At 41.6% G+C, this 14,806-nt stretch overlaps 1 protein-coding gene across 1 annotated transcript; it reads right to left on the bottom strand.

The window, feature by feature from the left end:
* Window positions 1-2,317: 2,317 nt before the first annotated feature.
* On the bottom strand, window positions 2,318-8,596 carry ankrd40 (ankyrin repeat domain 40). Its single transcript, XM_084189807.1, has 5 exons — window positions 8,372-8,596; window positions 7,857-8,005; window positions 6,934-7,542; window positions 6,437-6,618; window positions 2,318-5,332 (listed from the first exon to the last, which is right to left on the bottom strand). The coding sequence occupies exons 1-5, from the start codon at window positions 8,503-8,505 to the stop codon at window positions 5,189-5,191; spliced, it is 1,218 nt and encodes a 405-aa protein (XP_084045933.1). The 5' UTR covers window positions 8,506-8,596; the 3' UTR covers window positions 2,318-5,188.
* Window positions 8,597-14,806: the final 6,210 nt, after the last annotated feature.

The raw sequence follows: 14,806 nt of genomic DNA, 5'->3' as shown, positions 1-14,806 counted from the left end.
GTAAGCACACAAATATCACTCGGTTAAGTGTCACTATTCAGCCAGTTGGTATTATGCAACAAGTGCCTTGATCTTGTATCAGTGGATCAGGCCTTAAAACATCTGTTGACCACATGAGGAATATTTTCATTCGTTTTCCAACCAGCTTGTGCACTTCACACATATTTGGGGGCAGTGTGGCGATAGCTTACTCACTGTTTGTGTTCTTTAAATTAGGAAGAGAACATAATAACATTCTTGCACTCTTAAACATGGGCTTTTATAGTACATGTCAACACTTATACAGACAGGGTACAGCATGTACAGGGTCAAGAGTGTGTGGACAGGCTGAAAACACAGCTGTACACAACTAGCTGAATCAGGAACAGCCAGTAAAGACATCGGACATCTGCTCCTGTCACCTGTAGGATTTCTGCTCCTGTCACCTGTAGGATTTCTGCTCCTGTCACCTGTAGGATTTCTGCTCGTCACCTGTAGGATTTCTGCTCTTGTAACCTGTAGGATTTCTGCCCCAAGTCACATAAGGCTGTTCAGTTCTTGCTTTTTGTTATGAGATTCCACTCCGACTAAAGCAGCTGTGTTATTTTGAGACCCTTCTCCCACCTGTACTAGAGGAAGCAGCTATGTTGTGTCGAGGACCCTTAGGTCAATCTACGCATCAATCTACACATCCATTCATCCTCTAGACTTCACCAGTGAGACTGCAGAGAGGAATAAGGTATACCTGCCACTGAGCCACGGTAGGAATTAAAACAATTCCCACTTGTTTCTGGTTACCAAAGTCACCAAAAGCCACATTTCTAGATAAAGGGACCTTGAAAAAACTTTCAGTAGCGTTAGTGAAGCCTCACTTTAATTATGCGCGCACTCCCGTCTGAGATTTAACTGTTTCTGCCAGTCTTAGGTTCAAACACTCCTATAAGGCTTGGTTAATGTTGAGATAGCCTCCTAGCCAAGTATAAACCACTCTGTGCTAGTGGAGGGATTTGTTAGATGTGTATATTTGCTTTTTGTATAGATGTAAATATTTGGACATTGTGTATGATTGAATGTATGGCACAGAGTTGCTGCCCATGCTGCCTTTTCCTACCAATAGAGGACCGAATGGAAACTGTTGACTTCTTTGTGTATATAATCCTCTACAATTTTGGTATATGTATCTGTTGCAACATTTGAATGTATTTTTTAATTGTTAAATAAAATCAAATACTTTTTTTTTTTTTTTTACCAAACTGCCACTGTCATTGGACTGGAGAAAATAGGAGAGATTTGGAGTGGTTGATGACTAGGCTGTTTAAAGTTGAACCAATTAATTCCTTTTTGACCCCTAAATTGTGTGTGAATTAAAGTGATTTATGTGCTTCTGTAGGTTTTCTACCTTCGTCTGAGACCACACTGAACTAGTCTTCTTCTCAACCCATCTGCATAAAAGCTTAAACCAGACAGAACCATGTTTTCAGAGGTATCTAAACTATACACTGAGTGTACAAAACATTAGGAACACCTGCTATTTCCATGACATAGACTGACCAGGTGAAAGCTATGATCCCTTATTGATGTCACTTGTTAAATCCACTTCAAATCAGTGTAGATGAAAGGGAGGAGACGGGTTAAAGAAGGATCTTTAAGCCTTGAGACGTGGATTGTGTATGTGAGCATTGAGAGGGTGAAAGGGCAAGACAAAATACTGAAGTGCCTTAGAACAGGGTATGGTAGTAGGTGCTTGGCGCACCGGTTTGAGTGGGTCAAGAACTGCAACGCCGCTGGGTTTTTCACGCACAACAGTTTCCCGTGTGTATCAAAAATGGTCCACAACCCGAAGGACATCCAGCCTTCTTGACACAACTGTGGGAAGCATTGGAGTCAACATGGGCCAGCATTGTGTGTGGAAAGCTTTTCACCTTGTAGAGTCCACGCCCCGACGAATTGAGGCTGTCCTGAGGGCAAAAAGGGGTGCAACACAATATTAGGAAGGTGTACCTAATTTTATGTACACTCAGTGTATCCTATTGTAATAACACACACCGACTCCCAAATCAATCTAGTTAAACAGTTTTAAAGCTTCATATAATCGTGCTTTTTGGATGAAAGGTAATCATGTTTCATTTTAAATGATTTACCTTGGGAGGAGAGCCAGGCAGTGAACAGTTACACCACTGAATTGGCATGGTTGATTCATGTCAACACTGACTTGTCTATCCCCTCTAGTGGATGTTAGCAGAAACAGATGAGGTTTCATTTCAGTTCTCTGCCATATTCATAATTACCATCTCATCCTTTGATATAACAACCAATTTCAGAGAAAAGGAAAGATTGATCAAGTAATCCACCATGCTTTATCAAAGAACAGGTACAGGTCTTCACAATCAAACAAGTTAAACAGTGCCTATAAGGAATTTATCAAAGGTACACAGGACATATAAAAATATCAGACTCTGAATGCATAGGTTAAGTTAGACTGTATTCTTCCTCTAGAACATGAGCAATCAATCAGTACAATTTTAGTCTTCCATTCGCACAGAACCAGTAACAATTCTGGAACATTCTAGAAGACTGTAGGTCTAGAACACCGGGCACAAAATGGCCGTAGGCATTTCAAACACCATCGCCCAGCTTCTTCAACCAAGTACCTCTCACTCTCGTGGCACATCATCACTTATAAAGCATTAAAAAGTTAGGAACACCAAATTCTCTCTTGATAGTCCATTTGACATGTTCAAGTTAGTCTTTCTTATTGTATTTCTTCAACATTTACACTAAACTCATTCCCAACACAGCAGATACTGTGGCTTTGCACTTGGTTTCATCCTAGCTGCAACATACCTTCACTTTCCCCCCCATTGATAAACGCTTTCCATACTTGTAGGCATCGATACAAACGAAAGAAATTGCTCGTTAAAAAAGGAAATTACCAATTAATAAAAAATATAGAATCAATAACATACTAAGACAGTCAGAGCTTAAGGTATACATTTGAACGGTAAACAATTAACAGCTTTGTTAGTAACTGACTTGATTGTTTATAAACTTCTGCAGTGGGGCACTGACTGTACCGTTGAACTGAATGTAACTAGCATGAAGAACTGATAGGACATGTTAGGGTCTTAGTCTTCTATGAGCAAATGTGTTTGTCATTAAGCAGTAATCTTTTCAATCAATGTACTCGGATTCAGCTTCAATACTAACATTTGCATTCTTGTGTATGAATCATCATTTATACTCAAACAAATAAGTAGCAAACACCATAACTTGACAAAAGTAAAATGTCAGTAGGTTAAACACGGGGACCCCTCAAGAACGAACATTTGATCTCTAGCTAGCTTACATGTTAATGTAGGTTATATGTTTAAACGTTCTGACAGAGCAGTATGAATTTGTGTATTATGACAAATGCACTGTACAATAGAACCAACGGCTTGGGGAGAATTGCTTGGGGAAAGTGTTATGGAAGCACTCAAACATAACAGCTGTGTCACAAACTTATGAAACGCAAACAATCCTTTCAAACTATCCTTTGCTACATCATTCAGTTCGTTCCGAAAAACAAAACAAAAACACATTTTATACAGCAATTCAAAAATAGAAGGACATTTATGATTGATAAATCTATTGTGGAGAACCAGACTATTTTTCTGTCTAGGTTTGTATTTGGTTTTGATCTAATCACAGTAAATGGAAATATCTTAAGTGAAGCAATCCAAAAATGGTTTAACATCCTCATTTTAGGGGAACCTCCACTTGTGCTGGGAATATACTTCCCCTAAAGTGCACCTAGCGGTTTCTGCTTAAATCAATAATACCTTAACTCTATAGGAACTGCCTACGATTCATTTCATTCACAGTTGAAAGTGTCAGTTGAATATTATACCCAATAACTGTTACATTAAAAATAACCCCTCACACACAAACATTCAACCAAATTGTAGAAAATATAAATATTGCCCCTGCACCAAATACATGTCAATCTCAATTAGTTTTGTTCCGTTTCAGCAAGTAAACGTTGTATAATAAAAAATAAAAATTGTTTGTTTATCATAGAGCAGGAGCAATGAATAATGTTTCCACATTGGGTGTTTGATTGAAATCCAGACGGTGTCTGTGGAGCTAGCTAACCATAGCATCTGTTAGAAGGCTGTTATCTTCCACCTAACAAAGACAGTTCTTTAAGAAACAGAGCCACTGTCTTAACAATATGGATGAAACTTGAAGCATCTGTTTGCTTACTGAGCACATAACAACAAACAGTTCAACAAAACTAACACAAACTTCTCAACTGGCAAGAGACAGCACTCACACCCACTCCCTCTTAGATTACTGAACCTCAGTAGCACAAAGCAACATCTCTATAAATAGCTCCATCAGGCATCCACCTAAGAACAAATAAACAGGGTAGTGTGATAACGTGGGCAACCATTTGGAAATATCACTGAAGTGTGGGAGTATGACTGAGTATGACTGAGTGTGTGTGTGTGTATACAGTCTGCAGAATGTGTGTGAATGCCAGTTGGAACGTCAGCAGCCACCTGTTATGTCCACCAAAGCAAGCGGCAGTACTGCATGTTGCTGTGTGCAAGTCAGCTGTGTCGCAACATTGTACTAAGCTGCCCATGTTGGACTGATAAGAGCAGTAGGCCTATATCAGAAGAGCTGTTCAAATGGCCTCTACTCTTATCAACCCCCTCATCATCCATGAGCCAAGTCCACAGTACATATATGACTAATGCCCAGTACAAAGGGATCCATGTACAGTACATAAGTTAAGCCATCTTGGAAGACTGTCACTGTCCCTCAACGCCAATGTTCCACTGTAGCCCGACACAACAAACTAGAGAGGGATGAGAGAGAGTGGGACAGGGGGAAGAGAGGAGGGGAGAGCGAGGGAAGGAGGCCCAAATTCTTCAGTATATAACTGAGGACATGATGCATGAGTAATCGGTTAGCGAGTGCTGCATGGGGACACAGACTGGCAGGGAGCAAGGCAAAGAGAGGCATGGCGAGGAGGACGACCACATTACCTAGCTAACACAACGGGATTTTGAAACAAACCTCAATAACGCTGGCTGAACGACACCGAATCATACTGCAATGAAATTGACTAAACGATAGTAGCTATTACGGCCAATAGAGAGTTAGTAGGGTCCACATGGACATCAGCGTCTGTCTGTGTGTCTGTTAGTCCTGTTGATCTCTAGTAGGTGAGTCTGGAGGCCTTCATGTTGTAGCAGGGTCTGTCGGTGAGGCCTCCCGCCCCAGAGAGGAGTGCCAGGCCCTCAGCCTTCTCCAGCACCACCTCTAACTCCTGGAAGTCCTGCAGCCGAGCCACGTCTTTGTCCTGGGAATAATAAAGTTACATTCAATAAAACAAATCTTTATTGTCCCCAAAAGGGCCAATTGTTTGTAGTGATTACGGTACAAAAACGAGTACATACATCGTTCATCACACACACGACTGACAGACATTAGGTGGGAGGATATAAGAGAAGTAATCTCTTCTAGAGTAAGTGTGTGTGTGTGTTTTGTAGGTCGCAGTCTTAGTCAGCAGTTGTTCTGGGATTACATAATGTGACAATAGCTCCCTTCATAACTGGATGGGTGACATTGTTTTCATATCAAATCCACCCATACATGGCAAGATGAGACTACTGTGTGCCATTGAACACAATGTAGCTCAAATCAATGAACTTGCAAACTGCATAATCAACCCAAAAGTTCAAAACCATTGTGACAACGTACATTTTCTCCACACACTGTGTGGCCCTAACTCATAAGAAAAGAATAGAGCTGTACACACACTCTCGCTCTCATGCATATGATTTATTAAAATGGTAATAATGGGTGACCATCATTCCATCATCAAGCTGCAGTCATCAGGGTTTCTAATCTTACAGCACACAGTGGTGCTCCAACCTAACAGAACAGTGTGGTGCTCCAACCTAACAGAACAGTGTGGTGCTCCAACCTAACAGAACAGTGTGGTGCTCCAACCTAACAGAACAGTGTGGTGCTCCAACCTAACAGAAGTGTGGTGCTCCAACCTAACAAAACAGTGTGGTGCTCCAACCTAACAGAACAGTGTGGTGCTCCAACCTAACAGAACAGTGTGGTGCTCCAACCTAACAGAACAGTGTGGTGCTCCAACCTAACAGAACAGTGTGGTGCTCCAACCTAACCTAACAGAACAGTGAACTGTTGGGCCTATGAAGTGTGTGTCTAGGAGTGTTCCTGTCTGCCCTGCATCTTTCATTAGTGGTGCCTGGCCCTGCCCTACCCTGGCCTGCTCGCTCCATTGAGCTGGTTAGTGGAGTGGAAAGGTAGCTGCAGCCTCAGGGTTCACAGTGCTACTGCTCAACCACTAGAGTTAGAAGCAGCCAGTTTGAGTACCAGAGCCACCTACAACATCACCCTGGTGATGTGTTTGTTACTGCCATTCCCATACCTTTCTGAGCATGGTGTTGGGCAGCTTGCGGATCTTCTCCACGTGTTCGGCGCTTATGTCCAGCTCGCGGCAGCACACCCGGAGCAGCGAGCGGTAGGTCAGCTCCTGTCTGTCCAGCTCTACCTCGATGAAGTCGTTCTCCCGCGCATTGGGGTTCTGGATGCGCACCTTTAGGACCAGTTCTGGGAGAGAGAGACAGAAACACCAATGAGATAAAGTTAGCTACTTCAGTGTGTGTGATGCAGTAGAAAGAACACTCAGTATCTGGGGCACATTCAGGCACACACAGGGGGAGAAAGCATTGGATAGTGGGTCTGAAAGTGCAGAGTGGCGATAAAACAGGCTCAACACGCAATGGGATTAGCTCCAAAAAGGCTCTGCTGTTGTTGACTCAAATCAATGCTTGATCGAACACCACAACATTAGAGACAAACACACGTCACACAACATCAACAGCACAACATCAAAAGCAAGTGCAGTGTGGGGACCGTCCTTACCTTGCACGTTGACAGGGAAGGTACTGGTAAAGAAGAAAGGCTGGAAGGCAGGCATGTTACCCCCAGCCCCCTGGCCACAGTTGAGCTGCTGAGGGATGGACTGCTGCCGGGTCATGGATGGGTTAGCGTTAGCCACCTGGGCCTGGCTGCTACTGCTGGTGGTGCTGGGGCTGGGGGAGGGCAGGGGAGGAGAGCACACAGGCCCATTATGGGCCACCGAGTGTGGGTATTCCCCATGGTTGACCAGGTGGGGCTCCATGGAGAGGTCCATAGGCAGGCCTCCGTTGACGGTGAGAGACGAGGCAGGGCTCGGCGACACTCCGTTCTGCTCTGCCATTGGAATGAAGGCCCCCTCCCTCGGGCTCGGGGTGTCAGAGAGTAGGCTCTGCGGTTGCTGAGGCAGCTGTTGCTCGTGGGTGGGCGACAGGGAAGCTGGGTCGCTGTGTGGGTCCTCTGATGAGTGGTCTCCATTGCCATTTTGGGTCAACTGTGCCAATATCAGCTCAGCCTTGTTGTCCATCTTACTATACATGAATGGCGGGTTGGACAGGTAGTTTGGGATGATTGGCAACTCAGGCTCCTTGATTTCAGGCACTTCCTCCTCCTCAACTGTGAAAATATACATAAGACACTACATTTAACTGAGGAGAACCTTGAACATTGACATGGCCTGAGCATACTGTGAAAACCAAAACATAGCAGGTCCTGGTAGAGCCTCCATCTAAGATCATTACCCAAATTGTGACCCTAACTATGAGCAGGTAAAACACAAATAACTGGCTTAAGGTTAGTGCTTAGGGGTGAATAGTAATTATACCCAAAATACAGCTATTATACAGATATTACATGAGAATGTTTAAGAGGATTTTAACACAAAAACAGTAATAACTGGTGGAGTGGTGAAGTGATGACGGGTCATTTACCTCCTAACAGTCTTCTGATTTCAGGCTTAGAGGTCAGCTGGACAGCCAGCTCATCTTTAGCTGTGAGGATCTCTTGGTCAGCTCCAGAGTTCAGCAGGTACGACACAACCTGTTTGTGGTTTCTCTTGCATGCCCAATGCAAACATGTCCTGAATAGGAGACAATGAATAAAGTAAGTCAATGATCTGCTCTGGGATGATTCATAATGTTGAAGAAAGATTGAATGAGCCATCATCATTTTTATTGTCGTCATACTTGAGAACCCACGCGGGGGTATATTTGCATCACTTGCAGTTAAAGGAGATTGCCATCTAGCCCTAATTGGATAACACACTATTCTTCTTAGGCCAGCATGAAATTGTGACAGTAGACATGCCATTGCATTGCACGTTGTCAACATTGCGCAGGCAGCATTTTATCACCAACAATCAATCGATCAATAATCACCTTACATGTTATTTATCAACTTGTGTTTAAGTTTAATATATATAAATATTGGTATTAGACACACTTACCATCCGTTTATTTCGTTTTGAGAGTTGACATTTACTCCGCTTTCCACTAAAATCCGCACCTCATCGATGTCTCCAATCGCAGACGCCTCTCTTAAGCGCTCCTGCAATTCCTTATCCAAAGATGTCGTTGACATTTTGTACAAATGATTAGCTAACTTAACGAGATCATGGGAGACAATAATGACTTTACAGGTCGTAAGAGGGTGACGCCTTTGTCTGGAAATAGCTGCTTAATTGCACTAAAAATAGACGGGGAGTGTTGTTAGCTAACAAGCTAACTGACTAGATAGCTAGCTTTACAGGAGGCTAGCTACTAGGCTCGCGCAAGATTGTTGATGTCCATAAGCTTTGCAGGACATAAGCTTTGCAGGAACAATATTTATCAGGTCAGCGGTTAGTTTAATGTAATATGTTCTTGTTGCACCGGCTTGTCAACTCTTTTAAATTCGTTTTGGAATTAAAAGTCCATTACATTGTAGCTGTGTTGCGTAAAGGCTCCGACGGTGCGCTGTCAACTATTCCTCCCATCTCGGGGGACAGATTTGAGTGTAACAACAGTGGGAAGAAAGTTATTTGTTCCCCCTTGCAAATAAGATTTTAGCTTTTAATTAGCTCTTGTAATAATGAATGTTACAATAACCCATGTGTTGACATTTATTTACCTTGCACATACACTGCCATGTTTAAATGTTCAACTTACCCTGTTTTGTGCAATATGTCTATTTATGCTCCTTTTGGAGTCAACAATGAGTTAGTTGTCCAACAGGTCTAGTTACAGATTTTCTGGACAAGATTCCGAAAATATCTGGTGTGTTTGTGTGTTGAAAAGTACACAAATTGTGGACTGGAAACAGTATTTACTGAGAGCACCTACAGTACCCTTGCTTGTTCATTCCCACAAGTAAATAATTTTCTTCCTCTAAACCTTCTTGAGGATTCCCTTGAAATCGTCTATATTGTCTTCAACCAAAATCATCATTCAAATTTGTCAGAGACTCAGAACTTTATAGCTTGACACCACAGTAGACTTTGACCTCATCAACTTAGTAGCATTATAAGCAGGGGTGAAAGTCACTGATTTACAGTTATACCTTTTTCTAACTTATGGTCAATCAACTTTATTTGATTTCAAACTGATTTTGTGTATCAGAAAGTATGTAATGTGGGGGACCTAGCCCAATAATCAACTAAAGGAGCCAAACATTACTCCTTATAGTCCAAGGACCTTATTTGTTCTGTTTAAAGGCGAATTGGCTCTGGAAGTCAAAGCAGTCAAATACTCCCATCTAAACGTGAATCGACTCTCAATTGCGGTACAGTTCTAGAATCATAAATCCCTCTACTTTCGTATAACATCAAAATAATTTCCCAACATGAAAAATACACAGTTACTGTGGGGATCTATTTTCTTATAACTAGATGTGATGCCTAGCTTAGAAAGAATACATTAATGATTAAACATAATAGGTTTGTGCTGTACTGATATAGATTGTTTAATATAACAAGCTGTGATTAATGTGAGGAACCGTTAGGGGGTAGGCTGAGACAGGCTTGTGACTCACACACACAGGCTCTTTGTTAAACCGCTCAAGGACATGTGTTCTGCTACAAAGAAGGACAAACTATGTCTGAGGTTGCTGACTCGAGACAAGTTGTAAAGATAACAACTAATGCCTGGCAACAGTGAAGCGCCAAGGGGCTGGGACCAGCCTGTGCGCCATCGATAGGTTGGGTAAGTTTAAACCACACCCAGCCTCTACTCTGACAGGCCCAGCAGGGAGCGGGAACTATCTCTGTCAGAGTATTTAAAGAAGAACTTATAACAAAAGCTCAGTTCTCTGTCTGCCCTGCATGGTTTTTCAGTGGGCCCATATATACGAACATCATATTTACCATTCAAGTGTTTGCATTAATTAAAATACTAGTCTATTTTAGAAGACGTGTATTGACCTCTTTTTGTTCCTATACCAGATTTGAATTTACGCAATTTAACAATTGGTGACCGCCGACGTGATCTGGTAGAGGGACTTCGCTGGGTATTGTCCGGCCGATTGGACATTGCTGTCGTTGGACGGTGTGTTTCACAAAGAGTCCGGACAACTAAAAACAGGTAAGCAGACACCTATTGTTATATAACTAAAGTTCTGCACATTGGCTTTATCCAAATTAATTTTGTGAAACACCTGTTTGATGTAAGTGAACTAAATTATGAATTATTATACGAATTATTATGAGTAGATAAGCACCATATTGTGACATGCAAACCTGTGGTGAATGTGATGTTAAACCATGGTACCATAGAGTATTGTTCCACCGGCAAGGTCCGTAACTACGAGGGTACGGCTAGGTTCGGGGAAAATACTGAAATCTATCGGCAAGGTCCGTAACTACGAGGGTACGGCTAGGTTCGAAGATACAGGGAATAATTGAATTAGTAATTGCTATCGGCAAGGTCCGTAACTACGAGGGTACGACTAGGTTCGAAGAATTACACCGGCAAGGTCCGTAACTACGAGGGTACGGCTAGGTTCGGGAAATTTTAGATAAATACTAGCGACTGGCAAGGTCCGTAACTACGAGGGTACGGCTAGGTTCAGCTGAGTATTTTTTAGATAGGGAGGAGGATAGTAGGCGAGGTTGAATTTGACAATATAAAGGTAAAGATAATGAATAGTCAATATAACTAAATTGAAATGTATTGAACTGATATAATTAAACTGTAACGTTGGTGTTTGAAATAACATAATACTGGTTTTAAAGAAGAAATTAAGTTGAAATTTGATATCTTATTCAATTTAACGTTGGATGTTCAACACAACATGATATTGGCTTGATGTGATTAAGTTCCCAAATATAAATGTTTTATGTTTGACGCCACATTAATTTAACGTTTGATGTTTGACCCTGCAAAATACTGGTTAAATAATTTGACTGAAATAATTTGGTTTATCGTTGAAATATAAATATGCACCGACTTTAACTAATTAGGTGGGAATAACGTGATTTAAATAAATAGACTAACGTACTTTAAATAAAGGACGAATATTACGTTAAAACGAAAAACGGACAAAACTTGTTCGGAGAGGAAACAGGAGGGAGAACCGTGTAGGGGTAAATTTAAAGAAGCAGTGAGAGAGAGAGAGAGAGAGAGTAGGAGGGGGCCAGTACCCACTGATAGCCTTACCTAATCTATTGGCAGGGAATGAAAGAGGCCCCAGCAACCTTAGAATGAGGTGAGAGCTAGTGCGGTTTTCATTTGGTGACGTCACTTGCTCTATGAACTGGAAGTATATACTTTGAAAGGATCGCGGAATGTGTGGGGTGACTGGCAATGTATGTAGAGGGTCCCTGGTTCGAACCCAGGTAGGGACAGTGGGTAAAGCTTTCGCATTGGGGCTATAGACCTAGATTACTACGTGGATTGAGAAATGTGAAAGGTTGAATTAGATAGCTTAAGTAGAAGTATTCTAGAAAGGTCTATGAAAATATGTTACAAGGTCCCCGCGCCTCCCCCGTTGTGTAGGAAGGAGCAAGGGGAGGGGTGAGAGATAGTTCAAATGATAGGAATATCATTAAATGTATGCTTATCAACGATAGCAAGTATTTGTTTTATTAATTAGGGCCTAATCAGAGAGAACAGTTAAAGAAATTGAATAGCGAACTGAAATGGCGATAGAGCTGTGAAAATTGAGTTGAGGACAAAGGAGAATAATTTATGGCTCTGGTTAGCGAAAAAAATAAATAAAAATAGAGACAGTCCAGCGAGTTAGATTGAGCTGTAAGATTTCACGTAGAGGTCTAAATACTTGACTGGAAGGCAGTGCTTTGATAAATTCTAATTGTTATTACTTTATTCGATAGGTTGCTTAACACCAGTGGTGTATGCAAATAGTTGGTGAATTCTAGAACGATAATTTATTTTCGTTACGGGGACCAGGGGATGCAAGTAGCTTTAGCTTTTATGCTGAGGGAATAGCACCAACCTATAGTGGGTTCTAGATTTGTTAAATAAACAAACTTATATTTTAAACTAAAGTAATGCAATAGGCTACAATTATAACATTATCAGAAAAAGGCACAATTTAATGTGAAATAGTTATTACAATTATTATTAATAGTTATTACAGTTATTATCATTGATCCAGTAATGATAGAAGGATAGTAGAGGAAAGGCAAGGGATTAAATCTCATTTAGGGAAAGAGGAAGAGTATGAAGATATATTTGGGAGAAAATACCATTAACTGAGGGATATACAACGTTTAGCTGAAAAAGACAACAGAAATAATTTACCTTACACCCTAATATAGACATTAGACCACACCAGAAGTAGAGATGGCAGGATCACCAGTAGCAGTCATGAAGAGAAGGTTCCCAGAAAATAGTGAAGATATTGATAATATCTCTAACAAATGAGAAAAAGGACCAGAAAGATAGTAACTAAATGGCCAAAGGAGGGAACATTTGATGTAACCGTGATTGTATTGGCTAAAAAATGAAAATATGACATTTACAGGGGGGACAGGAACAATAGAAGGGGAGACAGATTTTCCTAGGGGGTTGATCAAATAATTGATAATGGATAATTTGAGATGAGATCACATGTAGCAGATTTAGGGTAATCAATTAAATAATAATTGTATACCCGAGGAATTTTGAGTGGTTTTATGGATTACTTATGAGGAATTAGATTGATACAAACAATTATTGATGGGTTAGGACTGGGGATATCTGTATCATGTTTTGTGTGTACTACCATCTTTAGATTACTGATGGTAATTGAAGGTTAACAAAATGTATAACCAGGAGAAAGAGATTAGCTTATCTCATTGGAATGTTGCCCAGGGTTAGGGGGAGCAGTAGTGAAGTTAGGCAGTATTTAAAAATAAGGGATGGCAATTGGATGATAAATTACCAATATTACCTAAGTGATTGTTTAGGTAGGTGGTAATATTGACACATGGGCAAAACATGTGTCAAAAGGGGGATGGTAGGAGATGGTAGGATTAAATAATAAATATATACGAAGGAGGGGACAAAATACTTTAAAAAAAATAATAATAATGCAGTCAGAAATAGAAATTGAGAGCTGAACACGTGTGAAGATAGTTTATTAACCACACCCGTATGTCAGAGGTTTTGTGCCCCACAGGTGAACTAAAGGAGAAGGTGACCCACTCTATCTAACCAGGTGACTGGTGAGCATCCAGACCCTAAAGAAGAAAAACTGGAAGCAGGCCTGTTGGGAAGGGCCCTATCAGGTTATATTGGTCACTGCCTTTGCCATTAGAATAGCAGAAAGAGCAACCTGGGTCCACGTTACCCACTGCAAAAAGGTAAGAACACATGCAAGCACCACTGAACACATGCAGAGTTAGAGAGAAGAACTGGACCAATAGGGTCTGGGGATCACCTCTGTTAACGAAGATCTCCTACCCCGACCTATCATCACTGTAGTGTGTTCTCAGGGTGTGAGTATGGGGTAGTATCAAGCAGAAAGACTGAGGACAGGAGAGGGTTGGCGGTTTTTGGGAATATGGATGACTTGAGTTGCATCATAATCTCGGTAATGGTCTTGATATGTCAAGATCCACCACCAATTGTGCTATGCCCTTACCATTGTTAAGAAGTAAAAGAGAAGAGAAGTGACCCGACATACTGACCGTCAAGGACGAGTGGCCTACAAAATGGGAGTCAGAGAAGGGCAGACTGTCAGATTCAAAATAAGGGTTAGGGACGTAGCCAACGGGTGGGGTACATGTCAATAAGCAAATTGGGATTCTAAAATCCCATTATATTCGTGTTCGGCCCCCACGGCGGATTGTTCCTAGACTCAAGTGTTTAAACACACTTGGGGATGGGGATATGAGACTGAGGGGGACTGAACATCCAGATGGGGGGTAAAGAGAAACAAAGACATCACCAATTATCAATTGGAGATAGTAGTAATGTGATGGACTTAAGTTCGGAAGCACAGGAGAGAATTTTGAACCTTACAGCCCCTGTAACCGATGTGTGGTGGGCGTGTGCCAGTAAAGGCAGTATAAGGCAGAGAATTCCAAAAGGGTGGCTAGATACGTGCGCCCTGGTTCTACTGGTTCAGCTAGTTAGAATTAGTCACCAGGAACCAAGGATTAAACAGATGTAGGAGGAGTTTTAACAAGAAGGAGAATAGCCCTATTTAGATGGATGCGATTGGGATGCCAAGGGGGTTATCGGATGGATACCGAGCTATGAAACAATTAGGGGAAGGGTTTACTACCACGTTCTTTTGATGGGAGACAGGCAGATAGGTTGGGTAAGTTTAAACCACACCCAGCCTCTACTTTGACAGGCCCAGCAGGGAGCGGGAACTATCTCTGTCAGAGTATTTAAAGAAGAACTTATAACAAAAGCTCAGTTCTCTGTCTGCCCTTCATGGTTTTTCAGTGGGCCCG

The sequence above is a fragment of the Coregonus lavaretus genome (assembly GCF_964263955.1).
Source record: "Coregonus lavaretus genome assembly, contig: HAP1_SCAFFOLD_3557, whole genome shotgun sequence".
In the NCBI taxonomy this organism is placed as follows: Eukaryota; Metazoa; Chordata; class Actinopteri; order Salmoniformes; family Salmonidae; genus Coregonus; species Coregonus lavaretus.
Note: the sequence above shows the minus strand (reverse complement) of the source record. Positions and strands in the feature narration are given on the sequence as shown.

Coding starts and splice junctions, on each gene's coding strand:
- ankrd40 (XM_084189807.1), bottom strand. CDS start 8,505: ATGTCAACGACATCTTTGGATAAGGAATTGCAGGAGCGCTTAAGAGAG. Junction 6,619..6,933: donor CTTCCCTGTCAACGTGCAAG/GTAAGGACGGTC, acceptor TCTCTCTCCCAG/AACTGGTCCTAAAGGTGCGC. Junction 5,333..6,436: donor CCAACACCATGCTCAGAAAG/GTATGGGAATGG, acceptor TATTATTCCCAG/GACAAAGACGTGGCTCGGCT.